This window comes from Megalops cyprinoides, chromosome 1 (assembly GCF_013368585.1).
Source record: "Megalops cyprinoides isolate fMegCyp1 chromosome 1, fMegCyp1.pri, whole genome shotgun sequence".
Taxonomy (NCBI): domain Eukaryota; kingdom Metazoa; phylum Chordata; class Actinopteri; order Elopiformes; family Megalopidae; genus Megalops; species Megalops cyprinoides.
In genome coordinates this window covers 13614569-13626098 of record NC_050583.1, presented here as the reverse complement: position 1 = coordinate 13626098, position 11530 = coordinate 13614569, and the positions used below count along the sequence as shown (strand labels likewise).

Sequence of the window (11530 nt, the reverse complement as noted above, 5' to 3'; positions counted from 1 at the left end):
GTGTTAGACAAAAAAATGTGAGAACTGAATATGTGCCTGTAGTTTTTGGTGTGTGTGTGTGTGTGTGTGTGTGTGTATGTGTTTAGAATCAGTACGGTGTGATGTAATCCACTAGTTAAAAAAACACCCCATAATATCAACACGAACAAAAACAACTTTTACAAAATGTGACTTATATTAATATTATTCTTTCTTTATGGTAACATTAAAAATAGCATTCATTATGACAACAACAACAACAATAACATTAATCAAGACAATAACAATTAATTACAGTGGAGACAAGGTCCACCTTTTAAATAATTTAAAAAATATGGTGAGAAAAATAATCTATAACATTTATTTACAATGCAGCAAACTCGCTGAGGACCCCAAGGCAACATGTACTCAGCTTCAGCTCTGGAGATCCTATACTTTTTAGTCCTTACATAAGCTCTCAGCATGGACAGCTGAGGTTTCAGTCCCTGCTTGTTTCTAACTGGCTTGTTTCTAACTCTCAGCTGAGCCAGTGGAAGACACAACTGCAGTAGTAGTTCAGATAACCTGCTTTGTCCAGTGTTGTTTTTTTTTCCTAATTCGCCGTCTCAGTGCCACAACTCTCTCGAGCAAAAAAAAAAAAAAATAATAATAATAATAAAACGGACAGAAAAGAGAGCGAAGAGCATTGCAGTGGCTTGCGGTGTCAGTAGAACATGACCTTTTACTGCGTTATAAATACAATGACACCTCATTCCCACTCCCTCGCTGTGTCTGTCAGATGGAATATCACGGCCTTGTTTGGCTAGTGCTGTAACGCTGGGTGAATAGCCTCTGACAGTACACCAGTCTCTGTCCTACAGCAAAGTGCACAGCAACAGCAATATTATAAGACTTCCAGCTGCTGCTGGAGTCTCTCCTGGTCTCTCCAGAAGTGCCCTTACTTATAGACTGCCGCAAATCCCCTGGATGTTTAATAGTTTTTAACTTGATGACATCCGCTTGCTGACTGTAAACCGCACAGAGAGCACAACCAAGAACTTCCTGTTTTTTTTTTTTTTTTGTTTCATCCAGTGTAAAGCCAAGAACATGACACGTTGCTGGTTGCACTTCTTGAAAATGGATCAATCTGCACTGCAATGAGTCTTGCTTCCTTCTCTGGTAACCAGGAAATATCAATAATGCTACAACAATGACTGGTGTCATGAGTACTTATTAGACTGGCACTTCCTTTTCTGTGGGAAAAGGGTCAGTAATATTACTTTAACATAAGCATTATGGACAGCGTCTAAAGAAGGCTAAAGCTGAGGAACCAGCCATGCTAACTACACAGTTGTAATACACCTCTTTCAACTATGGCATCCAGCTTTGCACTGTTGCTGTGTTTGCCATAGAGCTTTGAATGTTTATCCAACAGGGCTAGTGCAATTATGTTGCCATGTATACCATGTACAGCCTCTATGTATGAAAGCTTTGTGTTTTCCTTTTTGAAATTCCAGTGTCTCACTTAAATAGAAGAAATTTCATATACATATAAAATTTCTTCTACTTAATGTTATAAATAAAATTATAACATTATAACATATTATAACATATACATGCATCACTATACATCATTGCACTGACAAAGTGTGCGGTTATCTACACGTGTATGTGATCTCACTCTCTTGCAGTCCTGAGTTTTTGTTTTCAGTGCTATTATCATGGGTCCATTTCAGCCCCCACCCCGGGGAATCGGCAGGCTTGCCTCTCAGTGATCCCTCCACACCGGTGAAGGTGCTTCTCATTTTAGTCCTGTCCAGCCCCCTGCTTTGAGTCTGACAGTTCCATGAGGGGCTCCAGAGCTGATGTCTTAACCCATGACATCACAATCTACACATGACTCAACAAGCGTCGACTTGAGTTCCATGCTGTCCAGTTTCCTTTTTATAATGAACTGCCGTACAGTAAAGGCAGGGCCCCAGTACCAAAACATATACCTGAACAGGGAGCCACATGCTTTTTGCCATGAGTGACCCCATAAACGGCCAGTGCATGGAATTCGGAGTTTCAAATCCAGGCATTGTACAAGTCCTCAGCCAGGCTAGCGTGAGAGTCGAGCTGAGTCCATCCAGTGAAATCAAGGAAGCACGTTCACCAGCCTCTCTTTAATCTTCCCTAGAAATGCACAGACTGTCCAATCCTGTGTGACATTCCTGGGTCCAGTGTCCAATCAGCTCAGAGAGTTTTGAATTGAACCACAGTGGCTGATGGGAGCTGTAGTACTGTGCATCACCTTTGTCGTAGGTATACAGCATACATTCAGTTCCAGTGTTTTAGTGCAGTTTGAAATATAATTCCCTCTCAGATGAGTTCATCATGTAATTATTAGCACTGTTATTGCTGTTGGCATTACATACGTTAAAGAGAAAACATGTTACAAATGGAGGAAGTAAACCATTGTAAAAGTTATATCTACGATGAAAATATTAACAACAGCAATAACAGAGAAGCAGAGAGGCTGGTTTTCCATCCGTGTCCATCTTTGGAGGACAGTTTGCTGGATTCACCCATGTTTCAGGGAAAATGCCTATAAACCATTCTGTGTGAGAGAAGGAAAAATATAGAGGACTATGTTAAATTGACAAAAGGACTCTTAAAAGGGCACTAAATGACAAAAAGCTAATAACCCCCCAGTGAAAATTAATCAGTAGTATATTTATACGTGTATATACGCATAAACGTTTATGGATATGTATGCAATCTTGAGGGGAGTAAGGCTTCATGAAAATGTATGTTTCACCGGGTACATGAGTATTTCTTTCTCTCTCACCTGTGTATTTCTTCTCTCTACATCAGTATGGCCCTCATTGTTGCCTTGCTCATCCTTTTCCGGTTCTTGCGCGGTCTTCTCCGGGATGGGGCGGGGCGCGTGGACGTCCTCTGGGTTTGGGGCGTGGCGGACGGTCGTGTTGTAGTCGGAGCTGTTGTCACTGAGGGAAGGAGAAAAACAGATGCTCAGAGACATTGTGCTGGACCGAGAGTTGAAAGCCGCCCAACTGCTGCGAGCTAGCTTTGACAGCAATTTCCTTCATGTTCCTCGCGTCCGGTGAGCCGAGGAAGAATCACAGGACGCATACGTTTATATGATCAGTTAAAAGGGACAGAAAGAAAGAAGAAGGGAGAACACACACACACACACGCCTGCACACACTCACATACATGACGTAATGAATTTTGCATTTACCTGGTCTGTGTGTGGTTGTGAGTGTCTGCGTTTGATGGCTGTGGTGATGATGTCGCTCTTGACTGTACTGGTGATGCTGCTGTTGTTGCTGCCTTAGCTGCTGCATTTCCTGATCAAGTTTTCTTTGCAGTAGGAGAAGTTCTCGCTTCTCCTCCTGCAGCTTAAGTTTCTCCTGCTGTATCAGCAGCAAGTGTCTCTCCTCTGCCTCCAGACGCTCGCTGTCTTTGCGCTGTTGGACAGTGTGCTGCCCTCGATCAGCTACCTCTGTCTGGTTGTGGAGGCGGCTGTGGTTGTGTGGATGTCTCTGCTCGGTCTGCCTGTGCGGCACGTCGCCACGCTGGGGGTGATCTTCCTTGCGCGTGCTGTGCGTCCCCGGCTCTCCCTCCGCTGCAGTCCGGTGGGCCGTGGTGTTGTGGTGCCTCGTCTCCTGCCGGGTGCCGTCACGCATGTGCGTCTCTCCTGCAAGAGGCGTCTTTGCGCTGCTGACGGCGTTCTCCTCCTTGTCTTTGTGTGGTCTGTGTGCTTCCTGCGTTGGCGGCGGTTCCTTCTCCTCCCCTCCACGTTGCCTGGAGGAATCCTGAAGCTGCGGATCTTGCAGGGGAGTCTGTTCAGTCTGCGTCCTCTCCGTGCTGGTGACAGAGTGGCTGGGCGGCGTTTGCCTGGGGGGCGTTTGCCTGGCGGGCGTTTGCCTGGTGGGCGTTTGCCTGGCGGGCGTTTGCCTGGTGGGTGTTTGCCTGGCAGGCGTCTGCGTGTGGGCGTGCTTGGGGTGCCAGACAGTCTCTTGGCCATCCGGCTGGGGTTTCTGATTGTGTTTCAGCTCATCGTGCCGGTGCAGTTCCTCCTTCGACTGGACCTTGACCAGGGGGGGTTTCGGGGTCTGCCGCTGGGGCTGCTGGGTATGCTGGGGCTTCTTCGCCCTGGTCACAGGGGCCACGGGTGACGCAACACTCTCGCAGCGGCACTCCACGTGGTCCTGAACAGAGATGACAGCCTTTTCATAGTGGGGTCGCTTGTTGATGTACTGGATTTTCATCACCTGTTACAGAGGAGGGGAGTACCGTTAATATAGAGCAGCACATTTAAACAAAGAGGTCACAGGTTTCAATTCCCAAGAGAGGGCACTGGTTTCAGAAACTTGACCTGAATTAAGTCACTAAAATTTCCATCCAGAAATGCACCAAGATAAAGGTGTCAGCCTAATGAAAAGTAATGAAATAATGAAAAGTAACATGGTAGAGTATGTGTAACACTGTAATTATTGGGTGCTAGTGATGGTGTGGTGTATATACCAACAGGGATTGGGTTCTAGTGACAGTGTGGTATATATACCTGCAGGTATCGGGTGCTGGTGACTGTGGGGACACACTGCCGGGCCCTGGTGTTGCAGCAGCCGGAGCAGCGCTGCACCTCCACGCAGGGTGGCCAGAGCATGAAGTTGGCGTTGCGGCGGTCCAACATGTCCCGGGTGACCTCCAGCACCTCTGTCCGCACCTTACACAGGGCCTGTTGGGCTGGCTCCACACCTGGGACAGGGTACAGGGTACCAATGTTTTAAACACCATACAGACACGAACATACATACACACACACACACACACACACACACATATATATATGTATATATATATATATATATATATATATATACTCAAAAAAGCACACAACACAATTGCACACAATCATGCACACATAAATGCAAATAAACACACACACAGAAAGGGAGAGAAAGGGGCAAATGGGACTCACCAAGGCTCCTGGGTAAGCGTTTAAAAGTGCTGTTGGAGTGGAGATGCTTGGCTCCCTGACTGTCTGGCTCCTCATCTGGGAGGGAGAAAGAGGCAGAAACACGGAAAACGGAGGTCAGGAGTTGAGTCATTTAGATATTGTTTGATTGCTATCTGATAAATTCCAGTCTGAGCTGGCTCTCAGTGTAATAATTGTCATAATAAAACCAGACATAAAACACATGCATTTTTTGTCAATGTGTGAGTCGGACTCTGGAAATGAAACATTGTTCAGGACACAAAGAAAATTGTTACTGAAACAATAGTTGCTATTTTTGTAGTGGTCTGTCTCAGAGCTGTCAGGAATGGTTCTGAATGAGTAGACATATATGAGAGAGTAATCACAGTGAACAACTGGAGAAAGAACTTATCGTGAAACTGATAATTGATGCTGACTCAGTCTTTTTTTGTAATTTAGTATCTGACTCCTTTCTACTAAATTGCATCTACTGTGGTAATGTTACCTTTGCATGCTAATCATTTTAATAACTTTAATTATAACATAGAGCGCAAACCACATTCAAGAACTGTGAATATTACACAGGGATTGTAACCTATATCAACTTTAACTTGAATCCGTTTCTCTGTTGTAAGTAAAACAAATAGAGTTCAAAAAATGGCACTACCACAATAAATTCAATAAATTTATTTTTTTTAAGTATTTTTATTAAATAATAAAATAGTAAATTTATTAAGTAAATGGTTACTTTCTGATGGGGATAACCTTGACATGCTTGTTAAAACAAAAAAAAGAGATTCAGGTAAGTTATGAAATCAAGGTAATTTGTCTTCCTCCCATATTTGTAGCTCACTAGCCACCACAGAGCAGAAAAAAGCAACTTCTCTCACAAAGGCCAACGGAAAATCTCCACATTTCGATCGTATGACAGTGTGTGTGTGTGTATCGGCTGTAGATCTCTGTTTCCCAGTCAGTCTGCCTGTAGTCCACCCTCTGCCTGTGTATGGGGAGTCAGTGGTCTGATGAATATGACTACGGCTCCCATTGTGCAGGAGGGGTGTGGTACAGTGCACAGCTAGGAATCCCCTGAAGGAGAACAATGGCACACGGCCTTGCCTTGTCCCTCTCTGTAAACCACCAACACAAGTGCTGGTCAAGGCCACCCGCATTGTCCCGTCGCTTCCTCCGGCTACTTGTTCCCATATAAATATTGGTATAGCTTCCAATCCTGGCTTTCTCCTTGAGCATTTCAATCAAGCGCTCTTCCTCCCCTGCATCTCATGAATCTGTCTCTCAGATCACTGTGTCTTTCGGAGATCAGTGTGACCGTTTATCCCACGGGATTGAGCTGTGACATGGCTGAATGTGAGAGGGATCAGTGTTTTAACAGTGTGCAAAGCTGCTGCAGCGTGTAACAGACTGCAAGTGTGTAACAGCGTTACAGCGTGTCACAGTGTGTGGAATGTGTCAGCTTATCAAAAAGTGTAACAGTGTTACAGTGTATGTCGGTGAGTAACAGTGTGACAGCATGTAAGAGACGGGCAGTGTCTTCCAGTATTTAACAGTGCGAGAATGCAGATTTACCTACGGAGTCAGTCACCAACAGTCGCTGAAGGTCCTCAATGGAGGAAATAGGGCTACTTCTCACCAGCTCCACCATAGAAAGAGGCAGAGGATCCCCCTGTGAGAGAGAGAGGTGACCTTTTTACTTATTGCACTCATCAGCATCCATACTCTACAACACAAAGCTATTCCCTTCTTTATTGTCACTTCTGTTGGGGTTACCAGCAGTGTGTTGGCAGCATTTACATTGTAGACGTCAGATTGTCAGTGCCACACAGCACATTTCATCAACTAAGTGTCCAAGAGAGTGGCGCGGTGAAGTGTCCAGCTAAAGAGAAAACAAAGCTGAAGAAAGGCAGAATGCAGTTACAGAGAGGAGAGATGGACACAAATAGACTACGTGAGAAGACAGAGAAGGTAGAAAAATAGAATGAAAGAGGAAGCACCATGAATGGGTGTCTTTTTTATGTCCAGGATTACTCATGATCATCCCCCTCCCATCACACTCAGAGAAACTGTTTAATTTTTTGTTAGGCGTTAGATGTTCCCTCCCCAGTGCGGTCACTATCATGTGGCTGTGTGTCTGAACAGGAAAAATGCAACAAACACATCGCCCCCAGCAACTGCTAAACAAACCATGGACACACACATACACACGCGCACGTACACACAAACACACACACACACACACAAACACACACACACACAATGCACAGCCACACACTCAGTCACAGATGGAGGAACTGGACCCCTTGATTGGGGGGCGTGCGGTTATATAAAAAGTCTGGATATCAGTTTCAGTGGCTCAGTGTATGCCTGAAACCCAGCATCAGTCCGTCGTTGGCTGCATCCCTTTGTGAGTGTGTGCCCAGCATTGCCCCCAGTGTACTGTAATACATGAGCACTTTCTTCAGTTTATCAGTCACAGTCATTGTGCTGCAGACAAAGTGTCAGTGTATCGGTAGCAGACAGTGGTCTTCTGAAACACAGCTGCCCTCTAAACTGTGTTTTCACCCGCACTCAACAGAGGCAACAGTGTGCACTTCTCCTGTGGGTGTGTTTGTGTGTGTGTGTGTGTGTGTGTGCGTGTGTGTGTGCGTGTGTGTGTTTCCGTGTGTGTGTGTGCTTGCGTGTGAGTGTAGATGTGCACAGTGCTTTACTCCCCCATGCCTCTCTTCTCCACAGTAGCTGGTTTAGCACGCTACACATCCATCATGATAAGCTCTCATCTGCAGTGCTGTAGGTGGACAAGTCATGCTGGATGCCTTGTTTGTATTTTACTGTGGGTCTGTATTTTACCGCCCATCAACGCTGGCTTTTCTACTGAGAGATTTGACAGCGCTGTGGATCGACTGCTGGAGCCACACTGGTTCCATTCACCCCTGTGCTTACATTCCTTACATGATTTCTTAACCTATCTTTTAAACGTTGGAGTAATCCGTCGGTCAAATCAGTCAGACGCACTGCCAGGTCACACAGCCGGTGAAACAGGTGGCCGGCTGGCAAATTCATCAATGTTCCAGACCATCAGCGTGTCAGCTAGTCATTCAGGGTGAGCTGATGTCAGGTGTTGTGCACTGATTCCACTGAATGATACAGAGGTGCCACTGACATCACTTCCTCCATGCCTGTGGGTGTGGGTGTCAGAGGAGGGAGAAGTGAGTGTTTTATGGGAAGATGGAGTAGCTGAGGAATGTCAGGTACAGGCTGTAAGGGGAGCGAGGTGAGGTGTAATGACATATGATTACTGGACTGTCTGCTGAAACGCAGACACAGATACACACATGCACACCCACACACACCCACATTTTGTCACACTCACTCGGAGACAAAAACTTGTGGGTGCACTTGCACAGTGTTACAGTGTTCAGAAGGGGACATATGGCATCCAGCATGCAGACATAAAGACTTACTGCAGCACAAATAATGTCACACACAAACATAACTTCACAATACAATTAACCATATATATGTGTAACCATACTGTATGCATGAACACACACACACACAAAGGTGTGCATGCGTATGGAAATAGAGATGCATACACTTAAGTTAACATGCAAATATAAGCCACACTGCATGCATAGATTCCAAATGTCACATAGAGAGCTGAGGATGATGGATAGATAGCTAAATGAAAGAGAAGGCCAGAAAGAGTGGATTTGATTTAAAGCATCGCTCAAAGCCATCTGTCACAGCTTGCTCTGACTTCACCCCATATATTTTACTGACATCCAGGATGGGGAGAGAAGATAGTGGGAGAACACCCACCATTGGCTATAGAGCCTGTGAGCCTAGTGAGCCTGACCTTGCCAGCCAAAGCCTAAACCAGTGACCTCAACTTGAAAATTATCAATGCATCTTTTTGATTCACATTGCTTATAATCCACTTCAGAACCCACAGCACACATGTAGTTACTTGTTCACAAAATGGGCAGCCATAATGAGTCAAATAGTGCAAAGTACCAAGCTTCAGGACATAATTACATTATTTAACTAAAGATAAAAGTGAGGTCATTAACAAATCTGATGTTTCGCCGAAGGATTAAAGAAGGCGTCAGTGGGTGGTTTGATTCTTAGCACACTACACACAGACTATGAATGGGGTATTTCACTGCCAGTCAACTTGAGTTTGGTTTTGCTTCTTAACACTGGTGTGAGGGTAAATGTTACATTGTTCCTAGAAACTTATTTTCTGTCTTCCTAACTACCAGACCAAATGCAAAGTGATGTGTGCTGTGTGACCCGTTTCTGTTCTCAGGACTAATTTTACACCCACCCTACATGAAGGGTATTGTTGTATTTTTAAATGGAGAGCACTAGCAATCAGAACAGAGTCAACCATGCCTTTTAGGAGGAAATCCTCCCCAGACAATGACATTAACCATTTCTGTAAGACTTCGGAGTTACACAACGGATAAAAAACATTTTGCTTCAGCTAGGGTGCAAACTAGTAACTGGTGGATCGCTCCTGTTATGCGTGCCATCTGTATAAACGTCGGTGTGTCAAATGAGATAATTAGGGTTATAAATAGATACGTGAATTGAAATATCCCTCCATATCAACTTTATGATTATGAAATAGTTATATATGATAGCCCTCAGGTCATTATGGAAGATTGAAATGTTTGTAGTTTTCCACAGCACGGTTTAAATTACCACGAAAAAACTATCATTATTTTCTTTTTCATTATGCATAATTATAGCGCTCACAATAGTAATCAGCGCGCGCGGGGGGAGGGGGGGGGTAGTAAGAGGCAATTGCAGAACAGTCAGCAGCTATACTGTACAATGTAATCACACAAGCCACAGCGCTGACACTTGCATTACAAGAAATACAGCATATTACCACACACTGTTTAATCACTTCTGCGACCGATTAACACGAACTGAAGTCAGGGCAATGACAACATTACAGGGCTGTTCGTTCACTGTCTCGATGACAGCAATGAAACAAGCCGAACTCATACTAAACCTTGCGGTTTAGTCGCAATTTAACTTCCCCCTGGCGTGAGAATGAATGAGTGCCCCGCTGAACTAGGTGCCACACAGGTAAACAAAAAGTCCCACGGTGTTCACGCTTGCGCGGATCGAAACATTACGTCCGAAGCGAAATTCTGCGAAAGTCTTTAAGACGCAATCTTACCTCGGCGCTAGCAAACCGCAGACACAGCGCTAGCACTGCGAGCAGCCGAACCCACGAGCTCATGATGCCGCCCAGCCTCGAGACTCGGCGACGGACTGGGCATTTATGGAGGCGCAGGGCTGGCCCTCCTCAGCACTTCTGCACAGGGACAGCGGCGCTCCGTGGACCTCTCAGGCAAAGGCGCCCGTCTCCGGCGAACATCCAGCAATCTGCTTAATTTGGTTACTTTCTGATGTGCGTTTTAATGGGATGGCCTCTTTAATTCCACAGAATTAAGTCCGTCTGTGAAGAATTCCGGAAAACCCAGGTCAGCAGTCAAAAGTATTTCGAGTCGGTTTTGTAGGGAATGGAATTGTTTGACCCTTTTTCTTCTCTCCGTAATTTTCCAAGAAACACCAGCCTACCGGTGTGGCAAAAGGTTCAGAAGAAGGAAAAGCTGATTTCCCAAAATAAAGTGGTTGGACGTCAGCAAAAGTGCATGGAATACATTCAGGATATTTTCAAACAGGAATGCCTCTTTGTCCTAAAACCATTGCAAATGCAATGGAAGAAAAGGAAGAAAAATTAGCACGTAATCATAAAACTGTATATAAAAATTAACAATAATAAGCGAAGAGCCCAGCGTTCCTCTTTGATTTTGCTATGTTAGTTCAGAATCTCTGCTGCCTTTCTTCACTAAAGCTAACACTGTGGTCTTGAAAACGAATTCGTCTTTTCAAATGAGTGAATTAAAAAAATGCATTTCAGTTTCTATGTACACGCTAATGTCGAACTTGACAGGTGGCAGCAGCGCGGGTCAGAGAATCAAATGCAAAAACGCAATGTGATTTCCAATGGCACGAAGTCGAAGTCCGTTTATTGCGTCCAATTAAAGTATGTGTTCTTCAAATAAATGGCGCGCGGATTTCTTTTATTAGCAATAATCATTCCTCTATCTCAGAGAGGTTTGTCCAGCACGAGCAGGTAGTCTGCAAAATCTAACAGAGCAAACGCTTTAGTCTCAGTTTATCAACGACCAAGTTTCCCGTGTGATTACGCTGAACGGTGTCCAGGTTTCCAAATAAAAGCAGCTTCAGCCTACGAGTTTGAGTGTATCTCCCCGCCCCTTTAAGGCTGTAATATCCATATTAGGAACGGGAGGAGGGGGCTATTCTCCTTAGAGGGTGGAATGACACAGAGCTGCCTACGGGAGCGTTCTACAGAATTTAACCATTAAAATATAGTGTAACCTATTTCTTGGTTAGCATCACATGGAAATTTTGATGTAGAAGTGCATAAAGGAGTAAAGTTTAACAGCAAGAGCAAAGAACCGCAGTGATCTAAAACTGTCAAAGTGCTATACAAAGAGGGTGTTACACACCTCCTTCACTATCAAT

At 44.7% G+C, this 11530-nt stretch overlaps 1 protein-coding gene across 1 annotated transcript; it reads right to left on the bottom strand.

The window, feature by feature from the left end:
- Positions 1 to 1026: 1026 nt before the first annotated feature.
- Positions 1027 to 11191, bottom strand: si:ch211-79m20.1 (MAP7 domain-containing protein 1). The gene is made up of 7 exons (XM_036550436.1): positions 10155 to 11191; positions 6530 to 6626; positions 4949 to 5023; positions 4532 to 4725; positions 3203 to 4238; positions 2789 to 2948; positions 1027 to 2557 (listed from the first exon to the last, which is right to left on the bottom strand). The coding sequence occupies exons 1-6, from the start codon at positions 10215 to 10217 to the stop codon at positions 2806 to 2808; spliced, it is 1608 nt and encodes a 535-aa protein (XP_036406329.1). The 5' UTR covers positions 10218 to 11191; the 3' UTR covers positions 1027 to 2557; positions 2789 to 2805.
- Between the last annotated feature and the right edge of the window lie 339 nt (positions 11192 to 11530).

Coding starts and splice junctions, on each gene's coding strand:
- si:ch211-79m20.1 (XM_036550436.1), bottom strand. CDS start 10,217: ATGAGCTCGTGGGTTCGGCTGCTCGCAGTGCTAGCGCTGTGTCTGCGG. Junction 6,627..10,154: donor TGCGGTTTGCTAGCGCCGAG/GTAAGATTGCGT, acceptor TCTCTCTCACAG/GGGGATCCTCTGCCTCTTTC. Junction 4,726..4,948: donor ACGCTTACCCAGGAGCCTTG/GTGAGTCCCATT, acceptor ACCCTGTCCCAG/GTGTGGAGCCAGCCCAACAG.